The sequence below is a fragment of the Euprymna scolopes genome, chromosome 26 (assembly GCF_053919585.1).
Source record: "Euprymna scolopes isolate OS-2025 chromosome 26, ASM5391958v1, whole genome shotgun sequence".
Lineage (NCBI taxonomy): Eukaryota > Metazoa > Mollusca > Cephalopoda > Sepiida > Sepiolidae > Euprymna > Euprymna scolopes.
The window spans coordinates 24,786,253-24,807,849 of NC_136507.1; the positions used below are offsets into that span (position 1 = coordinate 24,786,253).

A 21,597-nucleotide genomic window follows, 5' to 3' on the forward strand; every position below is an offset into this window, starting at 1 on the left:
ATTTGTTGTTTATACATAGTAACTGGTAGTCACCCGCAGACAGCTGTTTCTTCGTTTCACGTCTCATCAAAGTACAGAATAGGTAGCTTGCAAGAGAGGGAAGAAGAGAGAGAGAGAGCGTGCGTGCGCGCGCGACGTCGTCCTCTACAGATTGATTGTGAGTAAAATCTGCCAACTAGAGTGGCCTCCCTTGTTGCTCGCTCTCCAAACATTTCCGACACTTGTCGTTGAGACATCGTTTGTGAACTGCGTACACGCGCGACCCTCTCCTGTTGGCGAAAACACACGCGCACCGACCAACAAAAAGGGATATTATTTACTTCAAAACATAAAATCTGGCTTGCAACAACATTAATAACATAAAACCAGTACTCAACTGCTTCATTTACCCGGATTAATTTCATTATTTGTCTTTCTCTTTTATTTATTTATTTTTTTTTTAAATACTTTTTCTTTCACTAAAAAAAAAAAACAAAACAAAAAAAACGTGGTTTGTTTTCGGGGTCGCGTCTAATTTTACTATTAAGATTCAATTTATTATAAAATTTATTTAAAAAAAAATATAACTTCGCTGGTTTTTTTTTTTTTTTAACTAATCTTTTTATTTTTCAAAAAAGAAAAAAAAAAGAAAAAAAAACCGAAATTGTCTTTCTTTTGAGACCCCCTTCCCTCTTAAAATCTTTAGGCGGACCATGATTTTATTGTTGTTGATAACATCATGTTAACTCCACGTTTGTCTAGTGACCACCTTCGGGGTCTGTTTTCAGTGTCGCTCCCCCAATTCCGTTTTGTTATTGCCAGTTTCTTGTTGCTCTTATCAGGCAGGTCCGTCCCGGTGGGGGCAAGGAACCTGCTCGGGGCCATACCAATGGGCCTCTACAACCCGACCACGGATGATGTCGTTGTTTTAACTAAAAATAACTTTTTGGAGACCGTAACCGGTTCCTCAACGATATGGTTTATTGAGTTTTACAACAGCTGGTGTGGACACTGCATGACATTTGCTCCAACTTATAAAGAACTCGCCACAGACTTAAAAGGTAAGTAAAAATGTATATATATAAACAACATTTAAATTATACAAATGTAATGATGGTGAAAGTTCACGGGGGGACCACCCGAAGGCTTACCTGTAAGAAGTTGATTACGGGGAGGGTGAAAAAAAAAAAAAAAAAAAACTGCCTTCCGAAATAAACACTCCCGACCTCCCCATGTTAAGAACGGCTTTCGGAATAAACACCCTTTGGAGGTTGGATTGGACAAGCAGTTCACATTGACCATATATAAGTTTAAAAAAAAAAAAAAAAGGGTAAATTTTTAGGACGTACCCCAGCGTATTATAAACATCATAACCTCCCATGTTAAGAGCGACTTTCGGAATAAACACACCCAACCTCGAAAGCCGTTCTTAACATGGGGTGGTTTGGGGATGTTTATACTACGCTTGGGCAGATCGTAGAAAAAATACTCAAAGAAAAAAAGTTACTTAGACGTGGATTCCATCAAAGCTTTTTTCGTCTGTGGAACTGTTCCGCTGGTCTGCTTTCCAGCCGACTACAATATTATCGTCTTCAAGTCCAACGTAAACAAGTTCTTATTGAACAAACCGTCCTCGCAAATAATCTGATTATGCCAAATTTCTACCTCAAACGATGGTGGATCTGAACGAGAATCACCCCGCTCTATAATTTTTATAGTATGTTTTGGTATTTAGTATAATTTTCGAGGTTGGAGGAGGGGGGAGTGTTTATTCCGGAAGCCGTTCTTAACATGAAAGGGGAGTGTTTATATTATGCTGAGTTGGGTCCTAAAAAAAAATACCAACTGCAGAATACCAGTTAAAATTATAGGGGGGGGGGGATTCTCGTTGAGGGTCGCGTAAACGTTTATTACACTATTCCAATGACTACACACATTAAGCCTTATCCTCGAGTGGCCTCCGGGCCTTGATACGTGGTAACTCCTTTGTGTGTAAAAAAAAAAAAAAAAAAAAAAAAAAAAAATGGTACTTATGCAGACTACGGACTGTGATGAAATAATAACGTGGTTTGGTTCTCATGGACCTTTGTCTCCTCGTTTCTAGCCTCGTTTTTTCTCGCTCACATGCTATTCCGAATTCGTACCTGTGGGCCGGCATTAGTAAATACATTATCCAAACTGTCAAACACTTTCTTAAAAGTTCAACTAATTTCATACTGATATAAATTATTACAGAGTAAAATCTTTTTAAATTAAAATCATTTTGGTGTTTATGCGTCTGTTACCGTGCTATTTCTTAAATATTTTCAAGTTAAATTTAATTATGTTTTTGTTTATTAAATTGTTAGGTGAAAGTACATAAGTTACAGAACCCCTCTTCCCACCGCATGTTGAGAATGGGTTTCTAAATGTTATTTCAGCGCGGTAACATAAATGGGTGCTTGTGCAGAGAGTGATCCGCGCTATTTTTGAAATTGTATTTCCAAGTTTAATTAAAGTTTTTTTTTTTTATTCAATTGTAAGGTTAACGTATAGAATAGGTACAAAACACCCTCCCTATGATAAGAATAGCTTTTTAAATAATAACATTATTTACGTCCGGATCGCTCTCTGCACTAGTACCCATAAAATGCATAAGTACCATCACTGTTACAGATTCGGAATATAGGCATGTATGTGACGAGAAAAAAAAAAAGGCTAGAAACAGGGAGACAAAAGTTCCATGAGAACCAATACTATCGTAATTATTTAAAAATGTATTTTTAACTTTGAGAGGAATAAAATATTCTGTATTTTCACCTTACAGTTTACAAAATAAGATGCTGCTCCATACACAGAAGTTACTCAAGTTAAATTCAAGTTTTACGATATCTTTTAATTTGTAAGGTGAACGAGTACAGCAGTAGCACTACAGCATTGCCATCCCAGTGTTAAGAATGGATTTCTAAATAACTCTTTTCACGCGGTAACTGCATATATACCAACAAAAGAAACCGTAGAAATTGAATTTAACTTGGAAAATATCATTTAAAAAAAAAGATGGCACGGCCAGTATTAAAAATATGCAGTCCGTGCCGCGGAAATAACGTTATTATTTAAAAAGCCATTCTTAACATGGGGAGGGGACGGTGTTTTTTACTTTAACCTTACAATTGAATAAAAACAAACGCTTTAATTAAACGTGGAAATACGATTTAAAAAAAATAGCGCGGATCGGACGGATCACTCTCTGCATTGCATTAGGACCAAAATAAAATAAAATTTAAAACAAAACATTTGAAGTTTAGATACAAAAGTTGATCGGGTTTTCTTTGTCCGTAACTTAAATTTCTTTGTTTTGAGTAAGCTTATTGACAGAAGGTTAACACGTTTCAAGCGCGCTTTTCTCAATTGTGCATGCATAATATTGAATATATTTTAAATAGAAATGATTACACATTTAGTAATAATAATAATAATAATAATAAAGACATGTTTAATGCATGTATAGTATTTTACTCGCGTTACTTCTATACCATGACGTTTAAACATTAGCTTATTTGGCGGACCTGTACGAGAGTGCCTACCCCCTAAAAAATGCGTGTTTTACACTTTCTTTTGAAACTTTGGCAGACGTTGTCGAAAGTGCCCTCGCTCTAAATTCCACAATTTTCAGTTTTTTTTCTGTTAATATCATCGACTACAGACTTGCTTCATATAAAAAAAAAAAAAAAATTTTTATAACTTTTTACGTTGGGCTGTCAGTTTTCAATTATAACGTTGTACTAAATTGAACACGAACTTTGTGACCACGATGAATAGATACATACATAGATGAAAGTGGGAGGAGGGGGTGTAAAGAATTTTTTTTTTCTTTTTTTTTTTTTTTTAAACCCCTCCATTCTAACCCGTACCTTCCGGTCACATCAGAGAGAGTTGCCATTTTTTTTTTTCATCGCGGTCACAAAGTTCGTGTTCAATTTAGTACAAAGTTATAATTGAAAACTGAACCCCTATATGAAAAATTATGAAATTTTTTTTAATCTAAAAATTTTTTTTTTTTTTTTTTATGATCTGAAACTTTAATCTGTAATCGATGATATTAATAGGAAAAAAGTTAAAAAAAAAAAAAAAAAAAAAAAAAAGTAAAAATAGTGGAATTTAGGGGGGGGGGGCCCACTTTCGATAACGTCCGCCGAAACTTTTTTCCGACGATTATCATAGATTAGACTTGAGTATCATAAACCGGGGGGGGGGGAAGACTTTTAAGAAGGGGGTTCACTTTTTCGTTGTAAATCGTTCTACTTCCTAGCTACCTGACTTACTCTCAGGTTCTTGACCGACGTGTCACGTGATTAAAACGTTATAACGACAAAGTGACTGAATCTCCTTATTTCAATTTTTTTTTTTTTTTTTTTTCTGCTAATCATATTAGCACTTAACCTATGATAATCGTCGGTCAAGAAAAAAGTGAAAAACACGCATTCTTAGGGGGTGGGCACTCTCGTACAGGTCCGCCACTTATTTATTTTTTAGTGGGAGTGGGAGTTAAGATTCAAGGTTATCATTCTTCCGTATCTATTTGGATTATTCTGACTACTAGTACCATTCCCATCTTCCGCCTTCGACTATCGTGAAGTATTGTACGAGGGTCGTTCCAAAAGTAAAGCCTCCTATTAAAAAAAAATAATAAATAAAAAAATTGCTACGAAAAAAGTTGTCCTGTTAAAATGAATCTTTTGCGTCCATAATTTATTTAAAAAAAAAGTTTTTCTGTTAATTACAGACTTACGTTTCAGCTTATATTAAAAAAAAAATTATAACTTTACGTTGGGGTTCAGTTTTCAATTATAACGTACTAAATTGAACACGAACTTCGTGACCACGATAGATAGATACATACATACATACATACATAGATGGGGGAGGGGTGAGGGAGTGTAAAGAAATCTGGGTTTGTATACTTGTACACATAGATGCGAAAAAGTTGTCAAAAAAACAAATATATAACAAATGTTATCAAAGGCAAGATAAGTTACTTTTCTACCAAACTGGATATATTTTTCGTGTTTTTATTCAATGTAACATGTTTATTCAACTCGAAAAACATAGTGTTTACTGATGTATTGGAACATTCAAGATGGCGTCTGATTCTCTCTTTAACACGGTAAGTTTGGGAAAGGGTGTTATAAATAAAAAACCGGATAAAATACTGTTAAAAACTCGCTCAATATATGTTACCGTGAAATAGGTTGACATATATTCGGCGGGTTTTTAATAGTATTTTGTATAGTTTTTTATTTATAACACCTTTTCCCAAACTTACGGTGTTAAAGAGGGTGTGAGACGCCATCTTGAATTTTCAAATACATCGGTAAACACTATGTTTTTCAAGCTGAATAAATATGTTACATTGAATAAAAACACAAAAAATATATCCAGTTTGGTAGAAAAGTAACTTATCTTGCCTTTGATAACATTTATTTGTTATATATTTGTTTTTTGACAACTTTTTCGAATCTGTGTACAGTATACAAACCCATAAATCTTCTTTTTTTAACCTCTGCGTTCTGTACCTTCCGGTCACATCAGAGAGTTGCCATTTTTTTTTCATCTCGGTCACAAAGTTCGTGTTCAATTTAGTACAACGTTATAATTTAAAACTGAACCCCCTTGTGAAAAGTTATGAAATTTTAATTTTTTTTTGTGCTAATTGCAATGCAGAGAGTGGTGATCTATCTGCGCTATTTTTTTTTTTAATCGTATTTCCAAGTTTAATTAAAGTTTTATATTTGGGGGGGGGTATAATAAAGAAAAACAGACAAAATACTGTTAGACACTCGCTTAATAATAAGTTAAACTTAATATGTTACCGTGACATAGGCTGACATATATTCGGCGGGTTTTTAACAGTATTTTGACTTTTTTTTTTATTTATAACTCATTTTCCCAAACTTACTGTCTCAGAGAGAGAGAGAGAGAGAGAGTCGATCGGCGGTCGCTATTTTAAATTTTCCAATACATCGGTAAACACTTTTTCAAGCTGAATAAACATGTTGCATTAAACACATATCCAGTTAGGTAGAAAAGTAACTCATCTTGCCTTTGATAATATTTTTTTTTATTTGTTTTTTTTTTGTTTTTTTGACAACTTTTTCGGATCTATATGTCAAAACAAACCCGTTTTTTTTTGTTTTTTTTTAAATTTTTTTTATTCAATTGTAAGGTTAAAATACAGAATATGTACAATACACCCTGGATCCAATAACGCACCTGCACCTCTGCTTCTGGAAGCACGTGCATGCATGAGTTACTTTCTTAGTCTCATACCGTCAATATCTGCAACGGAGATCAACCTTTCAGGTCGTGAATACAAAAGTTCAGTTATCATAATGCAATTTGCACCCCCCCCCCTCTGATCTATTCGGGCGGAATAAAAAATAGGTGCTAGTGCAGTAGATCCGCGCTATTTTTTTAAATCGTATTTCCAAGTTTAATTAAGGTTTTATTTTTTTTTTTTTTTTATTCAGTTGTAAGGTTGAAGTATAGAATAGGTACAAAACACTCCATGTTAAGAATGGCTTTTTAAATAATAGCGTTATTATTTACGTCCGGATCACTCTCTGCAGTCTGCACTAATACCAAACAATAATAGAAGCATTATTATTGGAACGCCCCTTCCTTCGTATATTTCGATTTGAGAACCATTTGTTCAAACTCCGGTATTTCGGACTGAAATTCCTTTAATCAAACGAGAATAGATTGTTCGGTGCTTCTACAAAATTTGAATCGAACTAAACAAAACTTAATAGTAGTAAATTACTACTAGTAAAAAAAAAAAAAAAATCTGTTAAAATACTAATTTTTCTGTTATAACCACGTAAAAATATTTATATGAAGGCCCAGAATAATTAACAAAAGCCCAACCCATCCCCTCCTCATGTTAAGAATGTTTCTAATTTGTAGAAATCCTTAACATGTGGAGGGAGCAATGTTTACTATTCTGTACTTTCATTGTTTATGATCGCCTTGTAGTAAAGATTTGCGTTTTTCCCCACTTGACAGCCAAAGCTTTTGTAAACAAAGCTAAAAAAAAATCTGCTTCAGTCCTGTTTCAAAGCGTAATAGCACGGCATAATCCCACGTTGACAAAACCGGTTCTCGTAAGACCATCGAAGTTAAGCAACGTTGAGCCTGGTCAGTACTAGAAGGGTGACCACTTGGGAATACCATACGCCGAAACCTCCCTGTCACAACTGCAAAAACCTAACGTCGTCGTCTCCCTTAAGAGATATACATGCGACTGGGGATCGCTTCCTTCGGGCCAAGATCAAAGTGTATTATCTGTTCCTCAGATGTTGCACTTCAATTTCTTGTTCTGTCAGTTGAGAAGTCCTTCACGACTGAGGCAATTTTTAATTAAATTTTTTTTTTTGTTCCTTTTCTCCACGTTAAAAAGACGGTCTCTAACTCTGTCCCATGGGGAAGCAAAGCACTGTAAATAGGAACTTTATATTCATATGAAACTCTCGTACAGGGAAGGCGATTCAATCTGCCTAGGGTGAATGAATGCCACCGCTTGCCAATGCGTAACAATGATAATTTTGACTTCATACAGCAGTTCACAGGGTGGGGGTCATGTCGAGGAGGGGGGGGGTAGAGAATAGGATATATATATATATATATTAGTAATATATCGTATTACTTGTCAGTGAACGGTACAAGCACCTTATAATGTAGACAAAATTAGGTTTAAGGCTCCAAAAATTGATACAGTCGGGCATGCGGACCTGAACGAGAATCACCCCCTCCCCTCTATATTTTTTTATAGTATGTTTCAGTATGTAACATAGTTTTTGAGGTTGGGGGGGGGTAATACTACGCTGGGAGAGGTCGTAAAAAATAACAGCAAAATACCGGTGAAAATTATAAGGAGGTGGGGGGGGGCGATTCTCATTCAGGACCACTGTCAGGCATTTTGTAGGACAGACAACAAAATTAAGTGGTTTACACACACACACACACACACACACACACACACACACACACACACATATATCTATATATCTATAAAAGTGAACGTGTCTGTCTGTCTGTCTGTCTGTCTGTGTACATTTCCCTACGCAATAACTCTGTAAATTTTTAGTCTATAGACTCGAAATTTGAAATACCGGGTACTGAGATTTGGGAAAATCGATGTGACGGGTGTCAGCCAGAAATTTGGCTGTTAAGGGGTCAAATTTCAACGATTTGACCTTTAAGAACTCTACCAAACTCCTCCGACAATTTTGGGTCTAGACACTTGAAATTTTAGATATAGGTTCCTTGAACCTGGATCTAACTTAATAAAGTGATTTGAGCCCGAAACAATAAATTTTAAGGGGTCATAATAGGGGTCAAAGTTTTAAAAAATGAACCATTTTTTTTTTGTTTTTTTGCTTTTTTTGCACAGCATACACCTCCAAACACCCGAGCAAGGGGTCAAAGTTCAACGATTTGACCTTTGAGAATTCTACCAAACTTCTCCGCCAATTGTGGGTCTAAACACTTGAAATTTTAGATATAGGTTCCTTGGACATGGATATAACTTAACTTGATTTGAGTCCAAAACAATGAATGTTAAGGGGACATAATAGGGGTCAAAGTTTAAAAAAATTGACCGCTTTTTCTTTTTCTTTTTTTTTTTCTCAGCATACACCTCCAAACACCCGGGCAACGCCGGGCTGAAATGCTAGTATATATATATATATATATATATATAGACAATCCGGCATATTTTTCGATGCAGGATTGGCAAAATAGTCTCGAAAAGGAACCAACTTTCCCTAATCACCGGTATTTTACTAGTTTTAAACAAGCAGACATAAGCAATATAAACAGAACTTTTTTTTTTTTTAATGATAAACACTTATGGTAAACGACACGCCCCATTATATTATAAACACCCCAAACCTCTCCGTGTTAAGAACGGCTTTCGGAATAAACAACTCCCAACATCGGAAGCCGTTCTTAACATGGGTGGTTGGGGTGTTTATACTATGCTGGGGCAGGTCGTAAAAAATACATTTATTTTAAACAATATACAGGACTTTTTGAAATCATTAAATAATTTGATTATAATTTATTAAAAAGATGATATTTTTAAACAAAATATTTTATGAATATTCACAAATACACAAAAGTTAAAAAAACAAAACAAAAAAAAAACATGGATTGTTTAGTTTCCAAATTATGAAAAAAAATTAGTAAATATTAAAATTTAAACTCCATAATACTGACGAATCGAGTACAATATATTGCCGAAGAAATTGCGGGTTTGTTTTACGATACACGTGTTATGCTGCAGTTGCACTTCTATTTCTTGTTCTCTTTCGGTGGAGGAGAAATCCTTCACGACTGAGACAATTTTTTATTTTTGTACCTTTTCTCCACGTAAAAAAAAAACGACCCTGGTGTCTAACTCTGTCCCGTGGGGAGGCATAGTAAATAGGTACACGTAGATTCGAAAAAATTGTCAACGATAACAAACCCCCAAAACCCCAACTCGTTTCATTTTGCAGAAACATCGTAAACACCGGGTGACGAAACTCTGAGATAACCCACTATTTTTCAAGTTTCGTCACCCGGTATTTACAAAGGTGTTGCGTGGAGCTGTAGCACTATCAGAATTTTTGTAGGAATTTTTGACACCCCTAACACGAAACTGCGAATACAATATAAAAATCTCGTAATTTCTCTGTTAAAAGTGGGTTATTTATTTTCTTTATGGATTATACTTCCAAAATAAACTATTACAGTTGTTTTAAAAGTAATAAAAATATTTTTTTTTTTTTTTAAAACAGTAATGAATTTTCCGAACTCAATATTTTTCAATTTTTAAACTCAATATTTTTAAATTTTTAAATTTTAAAAATCTATCAAAATTTTTCTATTGATTCTATTTTTACGATATTTTCAGGGTCAGTGTGAAATTTTATGTTCTTTCCAATAAACCGAATATAATATTTTAGACAAACGTTTTTTTTTTTTATTCACGGTTCCCCCCCCCCCATCCCAATTGTTAAGTGTCTATTACAAAGTAAATACTTAATTTCGACCCGGATAAGTACATAATTATTTACTCACAAATTGAAGAGAAAAGGTCAATACATAATATATTCAAATTTAAAAAAAAACGGACATCGTGTTCTTGTAGAATTTTACCTGTAAAGTTTGAAGTTTAAAACCTTTTTTTAAACCACGTTATTTGTTTTTTCTTTTTTCTTTTTTTTTTTTAATGGAACCTTGGTCCTTGCTCCTTTAATTGAAAAAAAAATTAGGGCTTGAATTACATTTTTCGAGGAGTTATAAGCTTGGAAAGACAGGGGGTCGAATAATTCACGCCTCCAATTTTGTAAATGTCTAATAATAATTAATTTCGACTCGGATAAGTACATAATTATTTACTCACAAATTGAAGAGAAAAGGTCAATACATAATATATTCAAATTTAAAAAAAAAACGGACATCGTGTTCTCGTCGAATTTTACCTGTAAAGTCCGAAGTTTAAAACCTTTTTAAAAAAAAAACACGTTTTTTTTTTTTTTTTTTATTTTAATGAAATCTTGGTCCTTGCTCCTTTAATTGAAAAAAAAAATTAGGGCTTGAATTGCATTTTTCGAGGAGTTATAAGCTTGGAAAGATGGGGTGGAATTATTCGCTATTTTCACAAAAAATTCTGCTGTCATCTTTAAAATGTATTTTTTTCCCCTGTTAATATAATCGATTACAGACTCAAGTTTCAGATTCACGTGGGGGGGGGGGTCAGTTAAAAATGGAGATAATTTTCAGTTTTGATTTAAACAAGATGACGGCAATTTTCCACCCGCGAACACGATTAAAGTTGTTTTGTTTAATAATTAAGTAATATTCAGGTAATTTCGACTGCGTACTTGGAAGCTGCCATTGTAACTTATTGGAATTGAGAAAAATGGACGACATTCTTTCATTTTGACTCGGGCGAAAATAGTTATTTAGAAATCCATTCTTAACATGGGTAGGGTGTTTTGTAACTTGTTTTTGTATCTTGTACTTTCACCTAGCAATTCGATAAACAAGGGTAAATTTTTATTGGGTTTCCACCCTAATATTTTCCTTTTAAAATGACAACTTTTACAAGTTTTCGGGTATGCTAAAAACGGAATATCGCATTTAAATTTTCCGTAAATATGCGCGCCTGCGCATACAATAGCCATCACTTTTATGCACTTTTGTTACCGTGCTAAAATGTTATTATTTAGAAAGCCATGGCGAGTGGAGGGTGTTTTCTAACTATTCACCACTTAACAATTTAATATAAAAGGTATCGTAAAACTTGAATTTCACTTGAAAAAACTATTTAAAAAAATAGCGCGGCAACAAAAGTGCACAAGCACCCTTTTAACAGCGGATTACATTGCTTAATATCTGAAAAACTTATTTGCGGAAAATTTAAATGCGATATTCGTTTTTAGCATACCCGAAAACTGTTAAGTCATTTTAAAGGAAACCAAGTAATATATATATATATATATATATATATATATATATATATATATATATATATATATATATAACACACTAGGCTGGTAGGTAGATGGAACTTTGATCCCCCCCCCTCCCACTCATAAAATCGCCCAAAATGAATTCTCTTCAAATAAAGTTAATGTGTGACCCTGGTTTGTCCTTTTAACCTCATTTAGAGTCGGAATTTAGAGTTTATCCTGGAAAGGCCGTCCTTTCAAGCATCCCCTGTATTTTTTTTTTTTTTTTTTTTTTTTTTTTTCGGGAGGGTGTCAGTTTATTGTTAGGTGTCCCCCCCCCCCTCTCTCGCTGTGTCGAAGAAAGCCGACGTGTCAGTTCGCGGGCATTTTTGTACTATTCTAGAGTTCATTTTTGTTCCGGGAGATGGTAGTGGGAATGGAACTCCCTTCACCCCGTCCCTCACACAATGCCTCCTTGAACTGACCCCGTGTTGCCACTGCGCGAAATGAAGGAACACTTTTCCCTTGACTGAATTAATTTAAAGGGAGAGCTGATTTTTATTTATTTTTACTTTTTTTACTGAAAAAAAAAATAAAATTATTTAATTTAATCAAGACATTAAAAAGTGAAAATACGTACAATATATATTTTCAATATTTTAGACGCATGTTTAGGCGACCCACCGGTCAATCTGATCTTCAACATGTGTTTATTGGATTTAATAACACCTGTAATGTTAACTGTCTGTTGTCAATGGACGTGTCAAAAGTATAGAAATTATATACAATACGTTGCACGTGACGTTTCAATCATTCATTAAAGTTATTTTTTTTCTTTTTCTCGGCCCACTTTCTTGAGCTAACATTTGATCCCTATATGAGAATTTTCCAGTAAAGTTCTCCTTTACCCCCCTGAAGCACTAAGTTCCTACTTACTTGACTTCCCACGGGGTTTTTAATGTGGAGGAAAATCCAGCTCCCCAAAAAGGAGCATTCTGGATAGGAACAAAAATAATGGTCTCATTCTAGAAGGATTTCCATCACTGACCGAAGACAGAAAAAAATGAAGTGTAAGCATCAGACAGATACTACACTTTGTTCTTAGCCAAAGAAAACATTAAGTTAGTAAATAAGTTAGGAACATAATTTCCCCCCCCCCCATCGATTATTTAAATAAGGTACTTTTGAACTTCTAATCATATGGGATTCCATGACAACAAAACGAAAGTGACAAGAAAATATTTATTGGGCAGGTTTCTATCAGTAGTTTTAATTTTCGATTTTTGAGCGAGTATTTGATCAAGTAGTTTTTTTTTTTTTTTTTTTTTTTTTTTTTTTTTTTACGGAGGAAAAGCAAATTTTAATGATCGGTCGTATCCCGGCCATCTTGCCTATTTTGCTGACGAGGACGAGAGAAGGGGGCGCCAATGGACATTGAAGCACATGTTCCCACGCGGAAATTTTATAGCAAGCCCCACTCTCCCCAATGGTGTACTTGTGCAGCTGCCATCGTGCAAAGGCAACATGCGTGCCGCACATTTAACCGACATAAGTCCAGTTCAAACAGACAGAAGTATATAGAAGCTAGAAGTAACTGTAAGAAAGAAATAGCGAACGCCAAGAGAGAAATCACTGAAACAACCAAAAAACGCATCGAAACACAAATTAGGATCCCGTGATTTCTGGAAAATCTACAAGAGTGTAGTAAATAATGGGCAATCAACAATTCCCCCACAAACCCACAATCATGAGGTTGGTTTGCTCAGATGGCCGTCTCAAATCGGCCATTTTTTTTTTTTGTTCTAACTCAAGATTGAGCACTACTTATATTTCAAACTAAATAAATGCTTTAAAAGACAAAAGCACACACACACACACACACACACACAAAACTTCAGATAGGTAGAAGAGTAACTGGTACTAGTGCACTTATTGATCCGTGCTGAAATAAGGTTATTTAGAAAGCCGTTCTTAACGTGGGGAGGGGAGGGTGTTTTGTACCTATTCTGTACTTTAACCTTACAATTTAATAAAAACATATCTTTTTAAATTTTGATTAAACTTGAAAATACTATTTAAAAAATAGCGCAGATCAATAACTGCACTAGCACAGAGTAACTTACTCGGGTGCTACCTTTTCCTCTCTCCAATCGACCATTAAAATAAGTTATACTTGTCTTGTGTTCTTTTGGTCTTACTGGATTCCAGGATAAAAATTCGCTTTGTCTGGTGGAGTACCAGCTTCATGATGTTACTTAAGGTAACATCACTGCACCATTCTTGTAAAAGCCAATGTACGTTAGCCCTACCATGGAGATCTTATTTTGGACTGCGAATACCATGATTTTTAATACTTAGTCAGGGTTTACTTGTAGAGAAAAATATTTTCATGCCAGGTTGTCCTGTCAAACCCATCTACAGAGAAACCCCCTACACACTCGAGGACAGTGTCTGGTGTTCATCAAATGTATATATGTTCATCATAATCACGTGCACACACCAGTTCTAGTCAGATCATCGAAGTTAAGCAACATTGAGCCTGGCGAGTACTAGATGGGTGACCATTTGAGAATTCTAGACGTTGTATGTGCTCTCCGCTTATCTTGGCGTTTGTTTCTAGTCGACGTGAACCTCCACTTGCCACTGGTATTTAACAACGTCGACTCTGGAGAGATGTAGTTGGAATGGCGCAACTCTTGCCACAAAAATTCCACGCGCAGGTACCCTTACAGTGGGTATCCATAGTCTGTCGAGACTGAAAGTAGCTACCATGTCCAAGTTTTACTCTTTGCCTTCTTTCTGGAAACCTCACAAAGTAAAAATGACATTTTCTATTTGTCACGATTACACGCCAGCACTCGTGAAAATAGTGAATAATTCCACCCCATCTTTCCAAGCTTATAACTCCTCGAAAAATGTAATTCAAGCCCTAATTTTTTTTTCAATTAAAGGAGCAAGGACCAAGGTTTCATTAAAAAAAACAAAAAACAAAAAAACAATGTGTTTTTAAAAAAAAAAAAAAAAGGTTTTAAACTTCGGACTTTACAGGTAAATTTCTAAAAAACGGGGGTTTTTTTTGTTTTAAATTTGAATATATTATTTATTGACCTTTTCTCTTCAATTTGTGATATATAAAACTATTAAACATAAATTATTTACTTTTTAATAGAAACTTGAAAATGGGGGGGGGGGGCGTGAATTAAAAAAAAAAAAGTTTGTCTAAAATATTATATTCGGTTTATTGGAAAGAACATAAAATTTCGCATTGACCCTGAAAATATCGTAAAAATACAATCAATAGAAAAATTTTGATAGATGTTTAAAAATTGAAAAATATTGAGTTCGGAAAATTCATTACTGTTTTAAAAAAAAAAAAAAATTTCTATTACTTTTAAAACAATTTTAATAGTTTATTTTGGAAGTATAATCCATAAAGAAAATAAATAACCCACTTTTAACAGAGAAATTACGAGATTTTTATATTTTATTCGCAGTTTCGTGTTAAGGGTGTCAAAAATTCCTACAAAAATCCTGATACACCTACGCCAGCAGATTGGAAATACAGACATTAAAATATTTAGAATGGAAGGTTTATTTTACTATTTATATTTAGCGTAAACTTATCACCTACCTAGTTCATGACCCCCTCTCGTTGACGAGAACGAGTAACTTTTTTTTTTTTTTTTTTTTTCCGAAGCTTTAGTTACTAATTTATTTGTCAATATTAGTATTTGTACGCAGGATTTCGGTACTTAAGTCCTCATGGAGAATTCAGTCGTGGAAATGACCGCGAAGAGCGGTTTCCGATTTGTAAACCACGAAAAATAGAATGTAGAGAGGACACTAAAATAAACTAAAAAGTTGAACAAAAAAAAGTGATTTTCAAACAGTTGAGTAAGCTGCTTCCTCCGGATAACTATTACGGTTAAAACAATTATTTATTTGGTAAATGTTTACTTCCACCATAACATTTTCCTTTTAAAATGACGTCTCGAATAGGTTTTCGACTCTGCTGAAAGCGAATATCGCATTTAAATTTTCCGCAAACAAGTAGTTTTCCGGGAATTAAACAATCTCGGACCTTATGTTAAAAAGTGGTGACCATTGTTGAACTCACTCTTAATATCCGGAAAATAGTTTGCAGAACATGTAAATACTAGTATTGGAAGATTAATCGGAATTGGGAATCGAAAAAATCGCAACTTTTTTGGGTATCAGAATTGGAAAAAATTTATTTTCCGATGCCAAAACGATTCCTTTATCTTTTTTGATTTGGTTTTGTTTGAAACAAAATCTTCTACAGCTGGTAGTAAGGATGAAATAGTAAATATTTATTGATTCTAAACTATCAGTCAGAATAAAATCTTTAGATCACCCCCACAAATGTATTTTCACGTTTGAGCAAAATATCTGCAAACTGAACATGTGTTTTTACGGTAATCGGATAAAAATCACAACTTCATTGTAAATATTTAGAGAATTTATAAAGAATCGGAATCGGGAACTTAGTAAGGAATCGACAATTGTATCGAAATCGAAGAAAATATTGGAATCGACTCATAACTAGTAAATACGATATTCGTTTTCAGCATACACGAAAAAATTCTTTTTAAAGGCGATTAAGATGAAAAGCAAGTAAAAACTTATTGATTATTATATCGGACGTAGAAAAATTGGCCCGGGAAGTTTGAAAGAATCTTAAGCAAGATGTTTTCCGTTATTCTTTGGGGGGGGGGGGCGTTAAGTATTTGTCAGTGACATCCGTTTCTTTTGTTAGAAGTGACGAGTTTTAGCTATTATTTCAAGAAGAAAAAAACTTAAAAGAAATACCGGTTAGCAAGTACGATTAGCGACTGGAAACCACCAAACATTTTTTTTTTCTTAATGTTGGCCTGAAAAGATCCGCTTTAGGTGTGTACTTAATCTTTTCTTTGTAACAAAATTAACACGTATCTCCTCTCCGCATAAAACTAAAAAAAAAAAAAAAAAAAAAATCAGCAGTATACATTTTAGAGCTTTTTTTTTTTTTACGATAGACAACAAACCGGAAAACTAGTGTGTGTGTCACTGTGTCATATATAATAATTTTTTATACCTGCAGAATCTAGTGTTTCCTGCTTACGCAATCATCGGTGTATGGGGTGACAATTCCTGCCGATCATGAAATTCGGACCTGCTACGAAGCCACCTGTAAGACCCTCCCCCGCCGCGACTCTTATATCCGGGGCTCTTATTTCCAGGTTGCACTATACATTAATACGAGCTCTAATTTAGGACCAGAGAAAATCTCCTTATATCCGTTTCTTATATGCTGTCTCTTATATCCGGGTTATACTCTATATCGAACATAGTGTTGAAAACTAGCGAGAAAAAAAAAAAAAAAAAATCCGAGAAACTATAAGCGGATAAAATGGTAAGGGGCTGTTTTCTGATAAATACTGCTTCTGTCCGAATTCCAAACGAGAAGCCGTCCTCAAATAGACTCTTCCTCTTTAACCTTTGATAATCTACCGACTTGTAATTAATTTAACTTGTTGAAATTGCCCTCCCCCCCTTTTTTTTTTTAATTGTCTTGGGGTATCAGTAGCTTTACATTTTTTCGACCTAATCTGCACCTCTACCGAAAATAAAACACGTTTTCCAGGGAAACTGAAAATAAATTAGTTGCAAATATACACGTGACGTGCGGTTGTTTTTATTTTATTTAAGTTGACCACGTAATTTCAAATTAATTAGGAATAATCAATAGGATGAAAAAAATGTTATAATTAAAACTCAATAAAAAATGAAAAGATTATTTTCTGTTTTGAGTTGATTATTATATCGGGAAAAAATCAATAAAAGTCGAATATTTAATGGTTAATATTAAATTCAATCGATTAACGTTTTTCGTTTATCAGTTCAAAAAAAAAAAAGCAAACCTTGATATAAACAAAAAAATGCCCCATACTAAACCAACACTTACCCTAATTCTGGGTGGTAATAGGAGTTTATCAAAACCGACACTTCTGCATTACACAGACGACGGCAATTTTTTTGTTTTCGTGCGTTTCACTAAACTGTCGCGAGGTGGCGTTTCTCTCAATTCAAATTGTTTATTAATTTAAAAATTAAAACTAATATTGTGGACCTTGCAATAGGTGCCCCCCCCCCAAATTAAAGCTATATTTTGTTAGTGACAATTTTACTTTAAACACTTGTATTATCTTCTATAATATAAATCTCACCTGTCTGTTTAAATGTATGTTTGTATGTCTTGCAAAAACTATCGACAGCGGCCACAGACTTTCACGATATCGGTATCATTTTGAAGCGCGACCCTTCGGCCGACAAATATTGAAAAATTGGCAAAAAAAAATTGATTCCTTCGCCCTCAACTGGGTACTTTTCTACCGGGTGGGATCGCTTTTTTTTTTTTTTTTTTTTTTCTTTTTTTTTTCATTTTCACCGATATTTTCGAAAGTCATCCCCTCTTTTCGATTGTCTAGCCTTAATTTAAACCTACGTCACTTCCTGTTTGGCGATGGGCACAACAGCTAACGCGTCACGTTTCTTTTCACTTTCTTTTCCTCCTTTGCCTCGAGCCTGTCTGCCTAATACCACTTTTTTTTTCTCCACACACACCTACAAATGCCCAGGCAACGCCGGGCGCCCAGGCTAGTCAAAACATAAAACATAGTTCTTTTAGTCTTTTTGAAATAAAATATGTTTACACGTACTGTGTTGTCGCTTTTATAGTTTAGTTTTAACACTTTTTAACAAATAAAATATGATTCAACTTCCACCGATCGGACATTGTTGTTTCGGTGACTACCTTACACTCATTTTCCTTTAATGAATCTAATTGGCCTTCGGGCCAAGATCAAAGTGTAGTATCTGTTCCGGCAGATACTGCAAGCTATGACTAGCTATGACTAGCAAAGACCAGATGTGGGGGCAACCCCACATGCCTGACCTTTAACCAGCTCCCATTTCCCACCTCTCGGGAGCTGGTCCCCTTTTTCCCTTCCCCCTCCCTTCACTCCTCACATTAAAAATCGGCCTTGTGCCTAATTTGCTCGGTGGGGGAGCAAATAAATACCATCTGTTCCGGCAGATACACTTGGCCTTTTGGCCAAGATCAAAGTGTAGTATCTGTTCCGGCAGATGCTGCAAGCTATGACTAGCTATGACTAGCAAAGACCAGATGTGGGGAGCAACCCCACATGCCTGACCATTAACCAGCTCCCATTTCCCACCTCTCATGAGCTGGTCCCCTTTTTCCCTTCCCCCTCCCTTCACTCCTCACATTAAAAATTGGCCTTGTGCCTAATTTGCTCGGTGGGGGAGCAAATAAACACCATCTGTTCCGGCAGATACTGCAAGCAAAGACCATATGTGTGGGCAACCTCACATATAAGACCTTGGTCAATGTAGGGGCAACCCTTCATACCAATTGTCATTATCCAGCTCCCCTACTCCCCGGGGAGTTGGTCCCCATTTCCCCTTCACTCCTCACATTAAAAGTCGGCCTTGTGCCTAATTTGCTCGGTGGGGAAGCAAATAAATACCATCTGTTCTTCAGATGCTGCACTTCTATTTCTTGTTCTCTTTCGGTGGAGGAGAAATCCTTCACGACTGAGACAATTTTTATTTTTGTACCTTTTCTTCACGTTAAAAAACGACCCTGGTGTCTAACTCTGTCTCGTGGGGAGGCATAGTAAATAGGTACACTCCTTATCCTTTATTGTCGAGTGACCATCAGGCCTTGATAAATGCTGACTCCTTTGTAAAAATAAAAATGCTTGACGGCATGGATCTAAATGGAATCCTGTTATTTATTTAGTGACTAAGCTTTTTAACACTCCTGTCATCTATGATAAAGAAGTTGATTTATTTATTCAACTTCCCTCAAGGAAAAGGATGATAAATAAACCCAATGGAATGGATTGAAATGAAAGCTTTTTTTTTTTCTTTTTCTCACATTTTTTTTTTTTTTTTTTTAAACGTATGTCATTTACATCCCACCCTGCCCTTCATCTCTTGACCGGACAGCGTTGAGGTCAATCACTTGTTGGCTGACAGTATAATACTCACGACATTATCGAAAGATGCTTCCCAACCAATGTGCCCAGGGATATTAGTGTGCCGCTTTTTTTCTTTTTTTTTTTTTTCATTTGACTTCAAATTTCTTAGAAATCAAGGAGATATATAGACATTCGAATATTCGAGTAACGTTCTCTCCTTTACATTTTAAACATCGAGTTAGTAAAGAAGTTGAGAACATAATTCTCCTCTCCCCAATTGACCATTTGGTACTTGTGCATTAAGACATTAAAAAATGGGTGTTTGTATTACTGTACACATAGATTCGAAAAAGTTGTCAAAAAACAAATATATAACAAATAAATGTTATCAAAGGCAAGATAAGTTACTTTTCTACCAAACTGGATATATTTTTCGTGTTTTTATTCAATGTAACATGTTTATTCAGCTCGAAAACCACACAGTGTTTACCGATGTATTGGAACATTCAAGATGGCGTCTGATTCTCTCTTTAACACGGTAAGTTTGGGAAAAGGTGTTATAAATAAAAAACCGGATAAAATACTGTTAAAAACTCGCTCAATATATGTTACCGTGAAATAGGTTGACATATATTCGGCGGGTTTTTAATAGTATTTTGTATAGTTTTTTATTTATAACACCTTTTCCCAAACTTACGGTGTTAAAGAGGGTGTGAGACGCCATCTTGAATTTTCCAATACATCGGTAAACACTGTATGTTTTTCGAGCTGAATAAATATGTTACATTGAATAAAAACACGAAAAATATATCCAGTTTGGTAGAAAAGTAACTTATCTTGCCTTTGATAACATTTTGTTATATATTTGTTTTTTGACAACTTTTTCGAATCTGTGTACAGTAATACAAACCCAAAAATGAAAATGTTGAAAAAAAGGTTATATTCTACGTATCCGTTTTGGATTGAAGATCTCCGAAAAAAAAAAATTTAATTTGATCTATTTTTTTTTTTTTTTTTTTTTTACAGCGCGTTGAAGTCGGCCATCTTTGAATTTTTTGAACACGCCACGTGGAGATAACTCTGTTTAAAGCACTGACACTCCCTCCCCATCTTTAATACTATCTTTCCTTTCTAAAAATCGAACCTTTTTCTCGGTATCATAACAAATTGTTTTCCCGCTGTTAAAAAAAAAAAGAACTAGTTGATGAAATTGTGAAATTTTTTTCGGAGAACTTCGTTCCATAACCGATACGTACAATATAACCTTTTTCCGATATTTTCATTTTTTAATGTCTTGATTAAACTGTACAAGTACCGACCATTTAAATGTTATACTATAACATTTTGGTGGTTTCTTGGTCTTATTGGATTCTAAGACAAGAATTCATCTAGTCGGGTGGAGTATCCAGCTTTGTGCTATTACTTGAGGTAACATCACTTGAAGAAGGTGCACCATTCCTCGCTATATCCGTGTTGGTTAGCGATACTGAAATCTGATTTGGGCTGCGAATACTGCGATTTTGAATATTTAGTCAAGGCTTACTTGTAGAGAAGTATCCTCATGCCAGGTTGTCATGACAAACCCCTGTACAGTGAAAATCTAGATACTCGAGGATAGTATCTAGTAGGTATTAGAGTTCTCTCTAGTACGCAGTTATTACTGGTGTGCCGTGAAGAAATAATAACTGGAAGACATTTAATTTCTTAACCATGATGACATCAGCTGCGACGTCAATGTGCACTGGAACCGGGTAGCTGGACGCAAAAGGCCGCAGGAGCTGGGATCGTTGGAAGCTGCAGGGGTGAGTTGGGGTCGTTTAAGGCTGCTAGAGAGAGCTAGAAGCACTGGAGTTGCAGGCTGTCCAGGGGTGGGGTCCAGGGGGTAGGCATCAGTAGAGTCAAATATGCGTCGCATTCTGCGGCCCTGGTTCCCACACGAGTCCAGTCGAGATGTGAGTGCTCCTAACTCTTAATCGGAACTGGAGTTATTTAGTTCTCTCCCACTGTAAGAACTTATACGCCAGGGTCTGATTTTCTTATTTTTCCCACACCTCGCACACTCTCTCACAGACTCCCTTCCTTCCTTGAATCTCTTATGCCACTCAAAAACTGATGCTCGATTCATGCAAGAT

The 21,597-nt window shown here is 35.2% G+C and overlaps 1 protein-coding gene across 1 annotated transcript in view; it reads left to right on the top strand.

Annotated features, from left to right (window-relative positions):
• The first annotated feature begins 219 nt into the window (after positions 1–219).
• Positions 220–21,597, top strand: part of LOC145247951 (sulfhydryl oxidase 1-like) — a 263,655-nt gene continuing 242,277 nt past the window's right edge. Inside the window, exon 1 of the mRNA XM_080109596.1 lies at positions 220–1,040. Within this exon, the coding sequence (XP_079965722.1) occupies positions 719–1,040 (322 nt within the window). The 5' untranslated portion in view covers positions 220–718. The remainder of the gene's footprint in view (positions 1,041–21,597) is intronic.